General features: G+C 40.5%; 1 protein-coding gene across 2 annotated transcripts; it reads right to left on the reverse strand.

Moving 5' to 3' along the window:
• Nucleotides 1-1,590: 1,590 nt before the first annotated feature.
• LOC140745957 (uncharacterized) lies at nt 1,591-19,804 on the reverse strand. Of its 2 annotated transcripts, XM_073077944.1 has the most exons (20): nt 19,458-19,804; nt 16,922-17,069; nt 15,814-16,212; nt 15,244-15,350; nt 11,372-11,652; nt 10,961-11,101; nt 10,547-10,609; nt 10,412-10,466; nt 9,602-9,651; nt 8,626-8,802; nt 8,125-8,293; nt 7,575-7,850; nt 7,151-7,248; nt 6,237-6,393; nt 5,769-5,825; nt 5,214-5,298; nt 5,031-5,135; nt 4,466-4,695; nt 3,789-3,944; nt 1,591-2,848 (listed from the first exon to the last, which is right to left on the reverse strand). In XM_073077944.1, the coding sequence occupies exons 1-20, from the start codon at nt 19,533-19,535 to the stop codon at nt 2,756-2,758; spliced, it is 2,925 nt and encodes a 974-aa protein (XP_072934045.1). In that variant the 5' UTR covers nt 19,536-19,804; the 3' UTR covers nt 1,591-2,755. The 2 variants fall into 2 exon arrangements, with proteins under 2 accessions (XP_072934045.1, XP_072934046.1); XM_073077945.1 differs by lacking the exons at nt 9,602-9,651; nt 10,412-10,466 and having other exon boundaries at nt 19,458-19,803.
• Nucleotides 19,805-20,325: the final 521 nt, after the last annotated feature.

Raw genomic sequence — 20,325 nt, forward strand, 5'->3', positions numbered from 1 at the left:
TTAAGATTTCTCAGGTATGCAGGATTACTCGCGATGTTGAACATTGAAGGGATTCAATGTTTAAGCAAGTGATAATTAATTTCTAATACGCACTTATATTTGGAAAAACAAGTGCGTGCCTAGAATGAGAACCTCGAACATTTTTTAAGAAATGATAAACAAAATATCTTGGAAGTATATTTATGCAAGGTGTGCTTCTTTTTCCCAAGAATTATTTATGAAGTCATGGCAGAGATTTTTAATTACAATTTCGTATTACGAAAAAAGGATGTAAGCATACAAAAAGCACTGCAATTGAATTGACTTATGTAATGTTCGTGTATAAAACAATAAGTTGTAAAACTATTTACTAACCTCACCTAATACTTTCCAATATTCAGGTAAATTTCAATTTACAATATTCGAGGACAGGATAATAAATGAAAGACAATATATTTCGACAATGTTATATTAATGGCTATAAAGTATTAACTCGTACTTAATTAATTACAGCGGCAACGACGGTCAGTCTCTCCGTCTCGCTCGCACACGTCGTCTGTCTCTCTTCCCGCTCTCGCCGTCGCGCCGCGTCGCAATAATTTACAAGTGTACAGCGATGTTCAGTGTGTGGACACTGAACAACGCTTGTATATGTACAGTCAAAACCTTACATCGAGTAGGAATATACGCTTCCCGGCTGCAATATTCTGTCGAAGTGAGGGTTCATGCAACATTGCAACCGTGAAGCGATTATCGGATCCGGTATAAAATGTAAAAATGAACGTTAGAGCGTTTGTCCACCGCCGCCGGTCATCGGTCATCGTCACCGTGTACGAGATGACGGCACATATATTTAAAAAGTTAAAAAGCAATAAAGCGGGTGAAACCGCGGGGCACAGCTAGTTCTAAAATATAAGTAGCCTAAGTTACTCCTAATTACATCAGCTACCTGCTAATAAAAGTCCCGTCAAAATCGGTTCAGCCATTTCAGAGATTAGCCAGAACACACAGACAGACAGAAGAAATTTAAAAAATGTTATTTTGGTGTATGTGCCGTATATATATTCATATGCATGTAGTAAAAGGCGGTTATTTCAATAGTAAAAACAGACACTCCAATTTTATTTATATGTATAGATAGCCGCGTGTGCACCGCACGTCCGTTATGTCGTATTAAAGTCGGTCCGAAATTATGTCGTTCTCGGTGACGGCGGCGGTGGACAACCGCCCTTATTATAGCCCTTCAGCTCAGCGGCTCGGGGCTCCTTCACTACTTAATAATTTTATTATCAGCAGCTTAATCCCTATTGATGTTTGGCAGTTCTATGCTTTCAAAATGTTACAGAACAACATCGATGTATCAAATTATTCGGAAGAAATAAAAATATTACAAACGTTTACACCACAACATGAAATTATATCACCTTTTAAATGTAAAAGATCAGTCCCATACAACTCTTGTATCACTGTATCTTAGTATATAACTCCAATAATTGTCATATACCGTATTGCGAATGCACCTAACAACACAACGCTTATTTTTGAACATAATAAAGATGAAATTATCAATATTTTACAAACTAATTGAATTACATTTGAAATAAAACATAATAACACCTGGTTCGATATTTATTACTTTTGCTATAATCTGGGGGTGGTTCGGTATAAAAATACATCTATAAATATTATGTGTAATAATTGTATCTTTTTACAATAATTTCAATTCATACATACATTCTGCGATCCAATACGAGTGGCAACTTTCTGTGAAGTGTGAAATAAAGTTTTATTTTCAACTTTATTGTCCTTTGATGTAGTAAGGAGAAGACATTTACACGAGGCATTCTTAGTGAATGACGTCACAACGTACGTGATTGCAGAGGCCACTTACTTAAGTTGACTGCATACTCGTTTCTTACTTCTATAAATCCATTAATAATGTCTCTTCTATGTGTATCATATTTATGTACCCGCTACGTATTTTAAAGAATCACATTGAAAACTTAGCGAAGCTTATTATGGGGCAGGATATATCCATGATTTAAATCTGTATGTTCTCGGATAATTATTATACTCCTGGTAACAATATAATGTTACAAATAATGGGTGAATAATAGATCTTCAGTCATTTTGATTGAACAGAAACATGCCAATGTTTTGTAAACTTAAGACATTTTCACTTTTTTGACATGAAATGAATAGTGTATATTAAACTATTCGCTCCGAGAGAGAGCGAGCACCAACCTGCTTCCCTCTCAGTACTGTCTCCACGCATGATGTACACAATGATTAATAACTTCGTTATATAACATAGTACTCTCCTACGTGTAATATCGTAACCCACCTTTTCATTTTTAACACGCTTTTTTTTGCATAAATTGCCGTATTTTACTGAGTTTTTTCCACACAAGTAACGTTATAAAGCGTAAAAAATAAATTATATATACCAAATTTCATAGAGAAACCTGAAGAAATGCAGGTTTTATTCGCATTTTAGCAGATTCGAAGCTTTGAAATGCTCTCCTGTAAAGTTGTAATTTCGCAGTTACGATATTATACGTAGGAGGGGTCGATATGTCCACTCCAATATCATTGTCATATGTTTAATGATGATAATGAGCTCCGCTGGTGAGGGAGCTGCTTAATGAATTTTATTTTTAATGTATTTATAAGTAATTTAAGCGCTACGTCTCCACTTAGTCACATTGTAAATGACCCCATTCCTTTCCAGCCATGCCAGTGTGGGCTGGGGTTAAGGCTTGGGCGATGTGCGGCGCTACTTGTGCAGTCCGGCGCGCTTGGCTTCGAGCTCGTAGATGAGCAGGCGCCACATCTTCACCACGAACACCTCCGCCTCCTCGTCCAACACCTGCACACAACATCTTATTAAGAAAAAGAAAATGGCAAAATATATAATCACAATAGCATAAAGAGTGAAAAAAAATATTATAACAGTTTAAACTGAAAATGTCTCCAGTCCGCTTAAAATTTTCAGGTACAACTCTGCTATTCCGTGAAGTCTACTAAATTATTATTTTTTATAATATTAAAGAAGTCAAGAGCATGCAGTCAATCCGATGGCAAGTGACTACTAGATCTGTTATCAACCTCGAATAAAATTGGATTGCTATCTGAGGTTGGACAAAGATGCATTGCTATCTCTAAAGACTAAGTTGTAACACCTCGGAAAAGTGCATCAGTCGTATCACACTTTTACCAGAACACAACATCATATAACACTGCTCTTATCTATACTAATATTATAAAGAGGAAAACTTTGTTTGTTTTTTTGATTGTAATGAATAGGCTCAAAAACTACTGACCGATTTTAAAAATTCTTTCACCATTCAAAAGCTACATTACCCACGAGTAACATAGGCTATATTATATATGAAATATATTTGATCAATAGATTTTGAGGCGGTACAAAGTTTGCCGCCTCAGCTAGTTAGGTATAAATAGGTGGTGCCTTTTTTATATAATATAGCAGACGAGCATGCATTTCACCTGATGGTAAGTGGCTACTGCCGCCCATGGACAGCTGTCATCAACCCCAGATAGAATTAGATATCTCTGCCTGAGGTCGGCCACACATGTACCGCTACTCCTTAGGACTAAGCTGGAACGCCTTGGAAAAGTATGTCTCCCTTACCACACCCTTCAAACCAGAACACAGCAGCGCTTAACGCTTCTGTTATAAGGCAGAAATACGCGGTGGTGCCACCGGAGTCGAACCACAAAAGGTTCTACCACATTCCACCACCAGATGGTATCTTAGTTGTATAGAAATAATGAAGTGTGTGTGTTACCATTTGCACATCGTCGAGGATGCCCTGCGGCGCGGAGCCGGCCAGCACCTTCGTGCATATGAAGTCTACGAGAGTGGGCTCGGGCTCGCCGATGTACTCTATTATCTTCTTGTTTATCCACGGACGGATCTTTTTCTCCATTAGCGCGTTATCGATCTGCGCAAAAACACGTTTACACCATTACATAAATAATTAAACGAGGCCCACCTCGCGAAAAAAAACATTTTAATGTTAAAATATTTGTTTAATTCAGACACATTCCATATTTTATTAGTCAAAACAATCAATCTAAACTTTGTTAGTTTAAACTTACACAAATTAAAATAAATAAATTAAATGAATTAAACAAATTAATACAACTATACAGCTGTATACACTGGATTTTCTGGAATCCAGGTATTATTAACTCAATTTACTGTATCTCATGAAATGTGTTTTCAGTTTTCAGAAACGTGTTTTCAGTGTTATAGCCCCATTGACCCCCATTACTTTATGACATAAAAATTCATTGCATGATATCGTCTTCACATTTTTTGACAAATTTCTAAATCTATTTCTAGGCCAAGATAGGATAGGATAATCGTTATAGACCACTTTAAGTATCACTAAGTTAACGGTTAAGGTAAATTATAGTTAAGGGTTAGGGTAAATTATAGTTAAGGGTAGAAATGCAGTACCTGCGAGGTGTCGAGCTTGTATTGGAACAGCTGTTCCTTCTCGGTGGGTATCTTGTCGATGAGGCTCTTGATGTGTTTGCGTTTCTCCTCCGCGGACTTGCTGTCCTTGTCGCACTTTCCTTTATCTCCTTTCTCCTTATCTCCCGTCTCGCTCTTGTCCTTGTCCGCCTTGTCCACGCGCTCGAGGCTGTCTGCTTTTTTATGTTTATCTTTATCTTTTTTATCTTTACCTGTAACCAGGAGTGGAGATTATAGTAACTAATTTTATAAACGGAAAGTTAGTAATCTTATTTTGAAATAAATTTCTTGTACTGAAATCGTTTTTATATATGTGAGCGTGTTCGTGATCCCTTGTGTGCATGTGCGTGTGTATGTGCGTCTATGTGTGCAGTGCGTGTGTGTGTTAATATTTGTCAGTGCATGCGTGTGCGCTCGCGTGTGCCTCTGCACACATGTGCCTACGCACGTGGCCCCGGGCACGTGCCGCCGCTTCTGCGCTCTGTGCTACATGCGGCATGTGTGTGTGTGTGCGTGTGTGCGTGCGTGTGTGCGTGTGTGTGCGTACCGCGCGCGTGGTGGTGCGGCGGGTGGTGGTGCGGCGGCGCGGGCGAGGCGTCGTCGTCGTCGCGCGCGAAGGCCGCGTGGACGCGCCGCAACCGGCCGCCCTCCTCTGCGATACATAAGGGGAAACGGTTAACACTTAGACGCTCGAAATTATTAATTAAGAAATGTAATTGTTTATACTCACGTATGGGCGTATCCGCAGATGGCGTGGGGCTGGGCTTGGTGCGGAAGCTGATCGTCAGCGGTGAACTACCGCCCGATACACCGCCCTGCAACAAGAACAACAGAATATTTTAACATAAAGATAGTAAAACCCTTTGTGGTTCGACTCCGGCGTCACCACCTCCACACCTATTTCTGCCTCATAACAGCAGCAATTAGCGCTGCTGTGTTCTGGTTTGAAGGGTGTGGTAAGGGCGACATACTTTTTCGAGGCGTTCCAGCTTGGTCCTCAGGAGTAGCGGCGCATCTGTGGCCGACCTCAGGTAGAATTATCTAAGCCTACCTGGGATTGTCACAGATGTCCATGGGCAGCAATAGCCACTTACCATCAGTTGGACTGCATGCTGGTCTGCTACTCGTATATTAATAAAAAAAACATTACACAATAGTACTGGTAGTCAACAACATATTAATAGTTAATAACATCTCTGATATTTTATTGCAAAGGTGATACTTATATACAACACTTTTTTAGCAACATTGCAAATGAAGTTCTGACAGGAATAAAAGAACTTACCATGTGTCGTGGGGGTTCAATAGAGGGCGGCCGTGGTGGGGTACTTCCTCCATCGCTCTGCAAAGAGAAGGAGGAATTAAATATTGTAATATTAAATTTTAAATAATGCAAGTGTGTAAATATGCTTCAATCTTAACTTTTAACATGATTATAATGAGCTTATTCAACAATAAAAGTTCTGTTTGTTTTTCATTACTTAAATAAAAAGTACTCAAGTGATAAATAAAGTAACAATTAAATGTATATGACAGTTGAGTTTAATCGTTTGTGTTGTATTTGTCGTGTCGTGTCAAGTCACATCGTGTAGCATGTGGTGCGGTACAGTGTGGTGTGGTATAGTGTAGTGTCTCGCGGTGAGGTGTGGTGCGGTGCAGGGTGGTATGGTGTAATGTAGTGTAGTGTGGTGCAGTGTGTGGCGGTGCAGTGTGTCACGGTGCAGTGTGGTACAGTGCTATGTGCGGTACTGACGACGTCTGGCGGGGGGTCGGGCGCGGCGCGGCGGCGGTGTCTGCGGCGGCGCGGCGGCGTGGCGGCGGGCTCGCGCGCGGCGGGCGGCGGCGCGGCGCGCGGGCTGGCCTCGGCGCCCGACGCCGCCTCCGCGCACTCCGCGCCCTCCGCACCCGTACTGCAACACGACCGTGTATCCTCACTCGCCACTCCATCTACACTTACACTTGGGCGTGGCCTATTCGCTGACTGATTCGTCACCACAAAACTGAAACTACTTAAACGTGAAATTTAGACAATAAATTAGTTATTATAAATTAAAGCCACTAAAGAAGATTTTATTAATACTTTTGCAAGGGGTAAAATTGAAGTTTTAATTTGGTATTATAGTATATTATCATTTACATGTATAAAATGGCTGTAAAAACATAATACTTTATAAAGTTATTCCGTACTATAAGGTAATAAAATGTTAGTTAATTATATTACTTCACTACATCATTTAAGTACCTGTCGTAGTACATAAATGTAAATATGTATAAAATGCCACTTTTTTGGCGTAAATTACATATATTTGACATATTGTTTCTATGATTCATAATAGATTACAGTTGGGTGAGATACCCCCTTTATATTATTTCCCGTCCATTAAGTAAACATTTATAACTTTTTACCATAAAACGTACGTCGTAATCATATATAAACTTACTATAAATATAACGATTAGATGACGATGACTTCGATTTTTTAGGAATTCGGAAAAGTTAAATAATGTTTTTTATGAAGGTATATTTTTTTCAACTTTTCCATTTATTTTTTCATTGTTTTTTATTAAAAAAAAAAAAAACGTTTTTATAAATATTTTTTAGTTTCTACAATATCTGCATATGTTTACAGTTTGGTAACATGAAAATATGCTGATAAATATTGCTCACCTGTCATCGGAGTCTATGGGCTCGGCCTCGGTGGGCAGCTCGCGCGACGCCTGCGCGCGCAGGTAGCGCTCCCGCTCGCGCGCCGCGCGCTCCCGCGCCTGCCCACACACGTTACACAAGTATAGACACGTGCAAATCGTTTGTCATGCAACTTACAAAATATAGACCAGCGTGTAAACAGTGTGCTCGATGACAGGCGCACGATTTCATGTTAAAATACTTACATCCTGCAAAGAATGGGCGAGCGGCAAAACACTAAGCGTCCTAAGTGGATTAATATACTCGTACTTACGCCTTTTCCATATGAAATACAACCAAACCTGGCATTCGATTTAACATTAAAAAAAAATGTTTGAAAATTATGTCTTAGGGACGTGTGCTAATGATTTGCGTGTATACACCAGTGAGTATGCGGTGTGTGTACCTGCGTGCGCGCGTGCTCGCGGTCGCGCGCGCGCTGCTGCTCGCGCTGGCGCTGCGCGTCGCGCGGCTGCGTGAGGTCGAGCAGCGGGCGCGGCCGGTACAGCTCCTCGCGCTCGCGGCGCGCGCGCTCGTAGGCGGCGGCGGCGGCGGGGTCGTCGCTGGCGCGGCCGCCGAACACGGCCGCCCGCAGCGCCTCCAGCTCGGCGCGCTCCCGCGACCGCTCGCGCGCGTCCGCGTCCGCCTCGCGACCGCGCGCGCTCAGGCGACGCTGGAACTCCTGAGCGACGATACGTAGCTTTATTCGTCCACATATACACTTCCAGCTTTAACATTAGCCTTTCATTATTTAAAGTTTATATTTCGAAACAAAAATATACTTAGAAACTGATAACTTAGGAGTTGAAACTTAGCTTCTCAATCGAGAGACCCAACCATATAGCATACATGCTTACAAATTTATTTATTTATTTATTTAATAAACTTTACCATCAACTAAATGCCTGGACTAGGCAATCAATTAATTTAACTTGTACTATGTTAGTATGACGGACCTTGCCCTTGTAGTACTTGTGGTCGTCGCGCTCGTCGTCGTAGTCCTCGAGGAACTGCTTGAGGCGCTTGGCCTCGCGCTCGCGCTCCTCCTCGCGGCAGCGCTCGCTCTCGCGCGCGCGCTCGTACTCCTTCGCCTTGCGACGCTCGCGACTCTCCCAGTTACGCAACCTGACACACGTACATTTTAATTTATCTACACTTTTTTTTACGCCGCGATGTTAACTGTATTGTGTATTGCTTTTTTAATTTAATGTTTCATTTTTTTACTGGCTAAGTCAGAGGAACTTGCTGACCAAAGTAGGATGTGATCCTCCACTCCCTCCCTCCCACGTAAAAAACTTACGTTACGAAACCGTTTCGTATTATTAATTAAAGACCGCTCTTAATAAATAAATGACCACAATAACACATAACAACTTAATTCTAAATTTCTTCAATAACAAAATTACTAAGGTTCTGCAATAATAAATAATTTGTAACGTCAAATTGTTCCCTCTTACCTCTCTTGATATGCGGCCTCCTTCTCTCGCGCCTTCTTCTCGAGGCGCTTCTTGTCCCGCGCTTCCTCCTCCAGTTCCTTCTCGCGGCGCGCGTCCAACTCCCCGCGTCCGCGCTCCCGCTCCCGCTCCCGCTCTCGCTCCCGCTCCCGATCCCGCTCCCGCTCCCGATCCCGCTCCCTGCAACACGAACGATACCTTACAGCGGGTTGCGTCCGCTCACTCGGCTCAAACATCTAGTTGTAAACATATCGTAGGTACAATCTATAGTCTGATTCATAATTAGGGGTCCAAAATATAAAAAAAGAAATGACATTGTCAAAATACGATTACAGGTATTGTAATCCTTAACAAATTAATAAGAAATAAAAACTTGAACGAACTCAATTAAAAACGAAAACTTTAACAACTTCACACAATTTAACAAACGCACTATAAAATCGAGAAACATTCGAGTTCGATCACGATCACGAAAATGAATAACTTCGGCTACGAAACTTAAAAATGGCGGGACAAAAATGTTTGTGTTACAATAATCATATTTTAATTTTCTACCATAAATCTTGTTTCTATTATTATTACTGCATGGAGCGAAATTGAGTTTATATAAATATTGGAAAATGTGAATTGATCTTACTTTATTTGGATTATTATTTTATTATCATTGTATTACTTTAATATCATCAAAATAAGAAACTATCATTTGAAACGTATTTTCTTGATAGGATACCTTTGTTTACATTTTGGACACCTAATTATGATACGGCCTATAGGGCGCGGATGTGAGCGCCGAGGAAACCGAGCGCCACTCGACTCTGTGTATGTCTGTGAACGCCGAAAGAAAATCAGAGTTGCGAGCCGCCGGGAATCGAACGTGGTTCTCCTCGGTTACCTCGGATAAGTGACTCACTCTGTTACAGTAATCGTAATAGTAGTGTGGTTATCCTAATAACTTTAACAAAAAAAAAAACAATCTTACCGCAGCGGCTCAACCCCACGCTTCGCGAGTCCCGCGCATTCCGTTCCCGGCTACGACGACAATAAGAAATCATCTTGGCACATACTAAAATATGGTCAGAAAATCGCTTGAGAAAGTGAAATTCGACAGCTAAAGCGGGTGACGGACAGTAACAAAGTTATGCTTTACAGGGTAATACTTTAAAAGCTACTAAATTTATGACCAAATGCTACAGAAATTGTAGTAATTACCTATGGGACGCGGCGCGCAAGTCATCTTCAATTTCATACCGCGTTCTAATGTACGGGTGCAGGACGAGCACTTGTATGTCCGTGCACATCGCACTTCTATTTATGACAAGCTCACGACTGATTTTTATTTATTAACATTTTAAGCAGCTTTTATGTTATAATACTGTCAAAAGGAAACCTTCGTATTTATTAGAGCTCCATACAAATTTTATAAACAAAAAGTTAGAACTAAATATTTTCCGCAAAGTATTAAAACTGAAACAACATGCAGGTTTTGCTACATCGTGTACAACTTTGATAACGTAGCATACAAGAACATTTATAGGCGTCCGCGATAACGAATTAATGACGCGAGCCGTTGACCGCTAACTTCTTGCAAGTTTAACTTTACAATTAAAATTTATATATACTAGCGACAACGACGAAACCGTTAAATTTTAACCAAAAGGACTTTAGATTAAATTTAAGTTTGTTTCATACATCACCAGCAGGCCCTAGTATTAAAGGAAACATAACAGTACGATATTTTGAACATATTAGGTGTTAAGTGATTGTTTCAAGTAAATAAAATCGCTCTTACTCTATGCTGCGTAGGAATCGGGCAAGGATCAACGCGCGGCGACGACGGACAGAGCCTAGATCGAAAACGACGAAACGATCAACAACAGTGTCATACAAGTGAAGTGAAGCGCGGCTCCGCGGAGCGAATACGTACCGCTCTCGGTCCCGCTCGCGCTCCCGCTCCCGCTCCCGCTCCCGCTCGCGCTCACGTACCTCCCTGCCGGGGAAATACTTTTGTTTACAATATTTTTTATGTAACTCATACCAAAACATTGGATTATTTTCTGATTTGTATTTTTTTTTACTTTAGTCCTTTAAAGATTTTTCTGGTCAAATCTCTCCAACAAATATACATTGTTACTAAACATTCGTGTATCATGAAGTTCACAAAATTTTTAAACCATTTTTTGAATTGAGATCAGATGCAATAATTATATGTCGTTGCAATAAGTAGCACTTTATAATCTGAAAAATCTATTTACAATATAAAATTGGTATCTATGATCGTAAACTCTATAGTTAAAAATTCAGTGTTCAAAAGACAAAATGTCATGTCGTTGTAACTGACCTCTCCCGCTCGCGCTCCCGCTCCCGCTCTCGTTCCCGCTCCCTCTCCCGCTCGCGCTCCCGGTCCCGCTCTTCGCGCTCCCGCTCCCGCTCGCGCTCTCGCTCCCGATCCTTCTCCCGATCCTCGCGACGATCCTTTCCTCTGCATCATTCAAATGTTTGGCTTGAATGATATTATGAATAATATATGTATATCATACTAGCTGATCCGGCAAACGTTGTGTTGCCATATAAATAAAAAAAATGTTATGTGAACAACCCTTATCACTTAGGGGTATGAAAAATAGATAGTAGCCGATTTTCAGACCTATTGAATATGCATATAAAATTTGGTAAACATCGGTAAGCCGTTTCGGAGGAGTATGGCAACTAACATTGTGATACGAGAATTTTATATATAAGATAAGATTACCTAGAGGTGCTCCTCCGGCGGCGGTCCTTGTCGCGGTCCCGTTCCCGCTCGCGCTCGCGCTCGCGGTCTCGCTCCTTGTCGCGCTCACGATCCTTATCCCTCTCGCGGTCCTTATCCCTCTCGCGATCCTTATCCCTCTCGCGGTCCTTGTCCCTCTCGCGGTCCTTATCCCTCTCACGGTCCTTGTCACGCTCGCGGTCCTTGTCCCGTTCGCGGTCCTTGTCCCGCTCGCGCTCGTCCTTGGGGTCCCGCTTGCGGCGCACGACCACGTCAGCCTCCTCCTGCAAGGGGCGCAAGCTCACTGACCGCTTCACACAACATACACTTTTGCGTCACTACGACGACAATAACATCTTATTATGCTAATATTCACGCCGATATTGGCTCTGAACGCGAAAAGTACTAAATGGGGACCTGAAAATTTTTCTCACTTAACTGTACTAATACAGTAGGATACGAATTTCGACTCGTCCTTTAAATTGAAAGACTATAATCTTATTCAGTCCGGGAAATACCTTATTTTAATCAGGGAAAGTAAAATAATTTGAACTTGATGGACATACTGGATATTAGCTACTTAGTGTGTCATTTAATTTGAAACAGTACTTTTGTTAAGCCTATCGTAACATGAAGTAATACGATTCATTTACGAATTATTTACGATGAGGCGGTGTTGTGTTCGGTTCACTTACGTGTGGTTCCCTCGCCAACGGCCACCTCTACCTCTATCTACATACGAACACCACGATCTATGGCGTAATCACAACTTCAGTATACTGCAACTGAAAGTCAAAACCTATCGATCCCACAAAAAGTGAAACCGAGTGTAAAAAGCCAGCAACGCATCAAACTACTGTTTCCTTGGTGGTTAGCTACGAGTCGCAAATATTTTTATTTTTCTTGAATATGTTTTGTTAATAGATCAATCAAGAACGTATCTTATGTGTCGTGTTTGTATGTTTGGAAATAAACGTATACTGTGTATGGTGTATGTGCTGTATGTGTGTGTACAAGTATGAGCGTGACGTGTGTGTGTGTGTGTGTGTGTGTACTCACGTCGCGGTGTCGTCCCGGCGCCGGCCCGGCGTCGCCGCGTCCGCGCCGCCGCGCCCCGCCCGCGCCGCGCCAACTCTCGCGAGCCGACTTCCCATGTTCCATGATATTACCGATAAACTCGGATAGTCCTAGTGCAAACGAGACCGTAACGTATCGTCGGACCCGCCGCGAACGCGCGTCGATACTTACAAGGATACCGTGTGACGTCTCAGTTCGTATCTTTTTCCTTTCCATTTTCGAACTATAAAAGGACATCGATTGTCGGAACCGACGGACCGACATGCACCATCGGAAGAGCGTCCATGCGGTCCGAAAGGTAGAATCACGGAGCTTGGGAAGCCAGCTTTCGGCCTACGATTGCGATAGCGGATTGGCGCAGCGGGGCAGAGGAGAATGTATCAGATCGCAACTCCGCCACTCACGAAAGCAGAGAGCGACCGTGGCCGGCTCCATCGATAAGGCTCACAGACTATTCCCATCTCATTTTATATTACCACGCTTTTATTAGCTGGACCTGTATGTATGTATGTATGTAACGGAATCTTTGAACTCGATTTTTACCCACTTTGAATGGTCTGTTTAATTCAAAATTTTGAACAATTATCAAAACCCAATGACAATGCACGATTTTAATAATTTTGTCCCATTGTCCTTATCATGATCACCAGGGTTAAAAATTTTCGAGCGCTTTAGAGAAAAATTATAGCAAAGTTACTGCACGATAAATTGCAACAACTATTACTTTTTAGTTTGATTAACTATAAAAGTGTGGTTTTTAGTTTTTTTTTATTAACAATTATTTTTACAATAATTTAAGTAAACCTTTTCGATGGAGACCACGCCAAAGTTAACATAGTAGAATAGAATTATATGTATAAAAAAAATAAATGGAAGCATTCCCTATGGAGGCGCATTGCCTGAGGAGTTATAGACGACATAGGAGAAGGGTGCAACATTGTGAGCTTCGTTGGTTATGGCAGTAGCTCGTCAGATACTTCCAGCTACTGGAGACAAGTTGTTTTTGCTTAAAGCACATGGATATGATAATTCCACGTTAAGTAGATCGTGCATTAAATTATCAAATTAAAAAGTAAAGTAGCTCAAAGTATCTAAAGCAATGAATAAAAATGTAATTATTATAATCAATACTGTACAAATGAAAATGAGGTAGTTGAAAGGTGCAATCATAAATAGATATTAGTGTTTAAGTAAGATATAGCTAGTATATAAAAAGCTGGGGATATGTTAGACACCGCCGCCGCCGACCGCCGAAGTCGCTGTTTTTCTTCATGATATTAATTAAGTACCATATTACCCGATTTGTTGATGTATTTAGTACACATCTATTTATGAAAATTTAATAAAATTATTCAATAGTAAACTATAAATTTAATCTTTTCAAGAGATAACATCGTTAAAGTTTAGACTATTACAAAGAGTGTAACGGAATAATTATAGCATATTATGTTTTCGAATACTCAAGATCTTTCGAGCCTGATAAAATGTTATCAGTTTACTTCATAATCTGTATTATTTTGAGATTTGATATAAATGAAATTATACAAGTATACATACGTTTCCGTTCATTAGGGCTAAGGGCTCGAACACAAAACTGCGATGCGACGCGATGCGAATTCGCAACGCAGAAAATTGCGATGCGAATTGCTGCGATGCGATATCGTGCGGCGTAGCGTCTCTCAGGGTGACCAACAACAACAACCACTGTGCGATGCGAATCAATTCGCAAGTTCTTGCGATGCGTCGAGGGAGCTCGCAGATTTTTGCGATGCGACGTCGCATCGAAGTTTTGTGTACAAATTCTAAAACGTATGATTCCATAAATTTTATAGAAAATTAGAAATAGATTTTATATTCTTTAATTTATTACGATGCATGTTATCGACTTCTGGGATACGATACATCTCTTTGTGACACTTAGCCACATGTCACGACAAGACGTTGTTGTCGGCGCGGGTCGGCGCGGTGCGGGGCGGCGCGGCGCGGTGCGGGGCGGGGCGGTGCGGGACGGGGCGGGGCGAGGTGAGGGGGAGCGCGGTGTGTGTACCTGCGGGGGGAGCCGCGCGCGCGCGCCGGCCGCCGCGCGCCGCCGCCGCCGCCGCGCGGGCCTCGTCCGCGGCGAGCTTACCAAACTTTCTAGATTATGCTCAGCTCACTTACCATGAGTTTTCAAAACGTCCCACAATTTTATGTTACGTTTACTCAATCCATTATTCTGTTCCGTTCGCTTCGGAAGAATGAGTTGTCGAAAGCGCCCCACTGAGTAAACGTAACAATGAGTAGGTGCTCAAGTGACGATGAACTCTTTGTCTCCCTCACTTGTTCGCAAAAAAGAGAGACAAAACATAAAGCGCCATTTTGTCAACTTAGACATTTAACGTTACGTTACTGACATTATAGTTCTGATACAATCCGCTAGGGGCGCTGATTGGAAATTGTATGGGCAAATACGTAAACAAATACCAAAACAGTCATATTTGTCAAAAAGTAAAAACTCATGGTAAGGGTACAAGTTCACTCTTTCACCTTACGAAAGGGTTTAACTTAGTTTAGTGCTGCAGTCATGACCGACTCTACTGGGGTCCATCTGTGCACGAGTGGACACTAAGATTCTCATGACCCTCCCTTTTGACTACATGTTAACCCTTCACTGTATGATCTCGAGACCCATTCACTTTGATATCTATCCCTGTCCCAAGAGAAATACTCGATTGGAACTAATCGAAAATTGTGTCATGTAACCTCAGTTAGAACTAAGTAAAGTGATGTTTGGTGTGAGCCAGGAAGTGGCGAGTTACCTTCATGCTCTCGCGGAACTTGCCGATCTCGCGGTGAATGACGTCACGCTTTTCCTCCGATATATCCGCCTCCTCTAACACGCGCGCCGTCTTCGAAATCGCCTCCTCTGCAATCAATCACAACTATTTAGTATATATTACTAAACATCCTAATTTTGTTGTCCTAATTTGTACTTGTCTTTAAGAACTTATGATTTTGTTATTACCAGTTTGGCAATATGAAATATTCATGTAAACGAAGTACCTTCGACTATTTTTATTAGCATATAGGTTTTATGTAGTTTTATTTAACGTTTTTCATGATATAATATAAGGAAGTCAATATGACATTTTCACAAGAAAAATATCAATTTGTGAATTGTTAGCTTAAATGTTGTGTTATAATATAATCTTTAAATAGATTAAGTAAAATAAAATATAACTCTATATTTCAAGTGCAACACAAGTTTTATTATTTCACATAAGATAATATTTAAAAATCATATTATATTCATTTTAATGTCATAACTCTTTGTAGTGCCAATTAATGATATTATAGAATCAGCGTTGATGCACCTTTCCTTCGGTTACCTTTCTGCAGCAGCTCGTAGTTGTTGATCTCCTCCTGGTAGTCGCGGTATATCTGCTGCAGGCGGCGCTCGGCGGCCTCGTCCAGCGCGCGCTGGCGGGCGTCCAGCCAGCCGTCCGCCTCGCCCTCGCCCGGCGCGCCCGCCTCCTCGCCCGCCAGCCGCGAGCGCTGCTCCGTCTTGTACGTGTCCACCAGCGCTTGCATCTTGCCGTCCGTGCGCGCGAGCAGCTTCTTGTCGGCGAGCGCGCGCTCGTGCAGCAGCCGCACGCAGCGCAGCGCCGCCGCCGGGCCGCCGAACTCGCAGAAGCCGAACGTCGACACGCGCTTCCACGACACCACCGGCCCGCACGCGCCCAGCAGCGCGCGGATCATCGCGTCCGGCGCGCGAGACGATATGTTGCCTGCGACACAACAAATACTCATATAACACACAATTTATGTACGGTCAGTCATTTCATGACCATCTACATCTATGTGACCTAGCACAAGATTGAAATCTTAACAGGATTTGTACACAATTATTACTTTTGAATATAAGTTTTACTATAAAAATGTAGATAATGTAAAATGACCAGTGACATTTACAATTGGAGTTCAATGTACATGTATTTTCAAACAGGTAATTAATTTTCATATCACATGAAAAAAGCCAAAAACATGTAGTATCCACAGCCACAGCCACTAATTAACATCAGTGAACAACTTCAGATTTGATTCTTGAGACCAACCTGAAATGTGCTGCTACCTGTGAGACTAACTTAAAACATTTCATGTAAGTATTTTACCCTTCACACCAGAACAAAACAGTCCTTCAAATTGCTGTTATAATGCAGGAGTACAAATTGTGATGGTGACTGATGTGTAAACACATAGATTAGTATAGATGAAACGATATTTTTCCGCACTTTTTCTTTCGTTTCGTGTTTTTGCATTACTTAACTGCGCATGTCGGCATTTTTCCGCTTAAATTACACTATGACAGCCATTAAACGGCTAACATAATTGTCAGCCGTTTAAGCCAATGAATGGCTTCCTTCAATTACAAGACGGGGAGATATCTACACTTATGTATGTGTAAACATTATAAGATGTGAGTGAGTTGTTGTTTACCAATGAAGACGGTGACGGGGGGTCCGTCGGGCTCCTTGGCGCCGTTGGCGGGTCTAGCGGGGCGCGCGGCGGCCTTGCCCGGTGCCGGCAGCAGCGCGCCGCGCCCGCCGCCCGCCACGCCGCCCGCGCCGTACGCGCCCACCATCACCTGCAACACAACACACACGACATATATAGACCGATTCAGAAAAATATGACAAGAGACTGGCTTGAAGTGACTCCCTAGTATGCGCAAACGCGCATGTTATAAACCAGTTCATAGTAATGAATAATAAGTAATATTTTATTTTTGTAAGTATTATTTGTATAATTTCTCTACTTTGTGTACTTAATTATGACTATATTCCTTCTCTTTCTTTTTAAGTTGAATAAACTTTGAAGCAAACAAACACTTTAGCTGTAATATGTGAAAAATATTAAATGGTGTAATATGTAATTATATTGTAAGTAACTTAAGTTTTAAGCATTATATGTTTTCCAAACAAAATAAAATAAGATAATTCATCATTAACCCATTACTGTCCCACTACTGGGCACAGGTCTCCTCTCATAATATGAAGGATTAGACCATAGTCCACCATGCGGGCCAAGTGGTATTGGTAGACTTCATATACCTTTGAGATGTTTTTTTTATAAATCTCTCAGGTATGCAGATTTCCTCACGATGTTTTCCAGCACCTTTTAGCAAGTGATAATGAATTTCTACTACACACATAACTTTGAAAAATCAGAGGGGTGCATGCCTGGGATTTGAACCTCAATCAAGAGGCCTGAGTTTCTTAACCACTAGGCTATCACGGGCTTTATTCCTAATTAGGTGTCTAAAATGTAAACAAAGGTGTTGACCTATCAAGAAAATATGTTTCACATGGTAGTTTCTTATTTTTGATGATATTAATATAGTACAATGATAATAAAATAATAATCTAAATAAATTAAGACCAATTCACAATTTCTAATAATTTTTTTACCTCAATTTCGCTGCATACAGTAATAATAATAAATAACAAGGTTTATAGTAGAAAATTAAAATGTGATAATGAATAAAACAATGGGAATCCAAAACATTTTTTATGTTGCCATATTTAAGTTTCGTAGTTGATGTTATTCATTTTCGTAATAGTGATCGGACTCAAATGTTTTCTCATTTTCATAATGCATCTATTAAATTGTGTGGAGTTGGACATGTTTTTGTGTTCTGTTAAGTTTAGTAAAGTTGTTGTTTCTTGTTATTTTTTAAGGTTTACAATACCTGTAAGCGTATTGTGACAGTGACATTTCTTTGTTTACATTTTGGACACTTAATTATGAATCGAACTATAGTAGTGTCCTTTCAAAATTGTTTTTTTGGTGAAACCGAATGCGATCACTCCATTTAAAATGGAAAATTTACATATTCTCTAGAATTTAAAGATTTACACACTCCTAGACGCATTTAAATAGATTACCTCTAGGAGCATGTAAAAAAATATAAAAATCTGACTTGTACAGCTCCTCACCAACCCAATGTTAAACATCCATTTTTCAGTAGTAAACATAAACAAAATAAAGGTTCAACTTTTATTTTTGGTCAAAACTGAAGTCTCAATCAGTAACTTATATTAATAGTCTCTACCCATGATGCAATAACACTTGAATGCTTGCACATGTGGTGTGTCAATTATAGATAAACACTTAAGAATTCCTAGAATAATGGTGTTGTGTTATAACTATGTCTGTGACAAATCAGTTTTTATTTTTATTTTTTATGTACCCCTATTGAATCACAAAATATAAATTAATAAAAATAACTTGTCTAAATGCTTTTATAAGAGACAATATATAAATTCCACTATGTATGTTAATTTACATTTAATTATTAATAATTTTTATATAACAATAATTAGCATTTATTATTTTAAGCTTTTAATTATCAAAATGGTCACAAGTTAAGCACTCCATTTGGCTATGGTGTGTGCATAGATGTAAACAAGGATATTATACTTTGTCTTAACACCCATTGTACCTTATTTAGCCAATAAAGATTATGATTATAATTAGAACAGTATGGGAATAAGTTACAAAAAATAAACCAACCAACAACTAGATGTAAGGAAGAAGATGCACCTTATAAAAATTAGTGATCACATAAAAATGAAAGGGAAGAGCATTTGTAGGCAGATACATCTAATTCAATTTTCAAATTACATCTTGATGTCCATGTGTAGTTCTAATGTCAGTAGTATTGTTGAATAGCAGCTTGATAATGATAAATCAAGGTCTCTATAGGTCAATAATTCATCTATAATAAAAGAGATATAACTTATAATAACGTGACTTTGAAGTTTTCCACTAACTATCCCTATAGCAACTGATAATTGGATGCTCTGTTATGATGACAGCCTACGATGAAGGAATGTATATGTCTTAACTTCATCAGCATGTAGTCTAGAATACATGTGTTCAAGCGAACAACAAGGTGTGGAAACATCAGAATTAACGTTGATCTAATCAACTAGGGTTAGGTTAGCTGCGTCGCCAAACAAGTGGAACATACGTGCGTGGCCATCGGCATCGTGACGACGCCCGGCGCGATCCCGTACGGCACGAGCGGTGGCCGCGGCGGGAACGACATCGCTCCGGCAGCGCGTCACTCACAACCTCATCCGCTGCTCGCCAGCCACCGCGAACCTCCGGTGACGCGTCCGCTTTGCACTTGCACACCGACACACTCGCGATCTACAACCTAACACTGTTACGAATTTAAACTTCTTATCCGACACTAATATTTATTCAAAAAATATAAAATCTAACACGTAACACTACAAATTAGCGCATGAAATTTACCGACATTACAAAATCAAATCGTCAATCGGCCATGTTCTTTTTTTGTTTTTTAAACCACAGACTATGTATGAGCATAGTGGCAACAGAAGTAAAATATTGTTCATAGACAATATTGCATACAAGAAAACCTATAAAGTTTTAGGGAGCGTTCGGTGTGAAACCGTATTAAAAATGTATACCTCGGAGGAATCAGCAAAACCTTTGTACGATGTTGTGAATTTTATGAATAAGATGCACAGCTATAAATATGTATACGCACATCAAAGTACGCTTATTTCATACAAATCTTTGTTCTTAGGGACATCCCAAACAGCTAAATTAAAAATAATTTACATACTCAAAGAATATTTCGCCGAAAAAGTGAAATTTATCACGCGCGAGCAAAGAGCACGAGTATATGAATAACTTACTCTGGTGTATTCGGCACTCGATGCTACCCAAATGCAGACGAATAGATATGGAAGTAAAATACTTACTCAGTACTCGCCACAACCCTTGTGTTTTCCGCAAAATATCTCGATTTTTTTCGCTGTGTATACTGTATTCCTCCTAGTTTTTATTGTTCCGTGTATTACTCT

Source organism: Epargyreus clarus, unplaced genomic scaffold, assembly GCF_041222505.1.
Source record: "Epargyreus clarus isolate Ecla_fem2 unplaced genomic scaffold, WU_Ecla_fem_2.2 ptg000011l, whole genome shotgun sequence".
Taxonomy (NCBI): Eukaryota; Metazoa; Arthropoda; class Insecta; order Lepidoptera; family Hesperiidae; genus Epargyreus; species Epargyreus clarus.

What these genes read in the sequence shown, in the direction of transcription:
- LOC140745957 (XM_073077944.1), bottom strand. Translation starts at nt 19,535, where the DNA reads ATGTCGTTCCCGCCGCGGCCACCGCTCGTGCCGTACGGGATCGCGCCG. An exon ending in CGATGCCGATGGCCACGCAC is followed by an intron (nt 17,070 to 19,457) that starts GTATGTTCCACT and finishes GTTGTGTTGCAG; the next exon opens with GTGATGGTGGGCGCGTACGG. An exon ending in ATCTGCGGATACGCCCATAC is followed by an intron (nt 5,136 to 5,213) that starts GTGAGTATAAAC and finishes TATGTATCGCAG; the next exon opens with AGGAGGGCGGCCGGTTGCGG.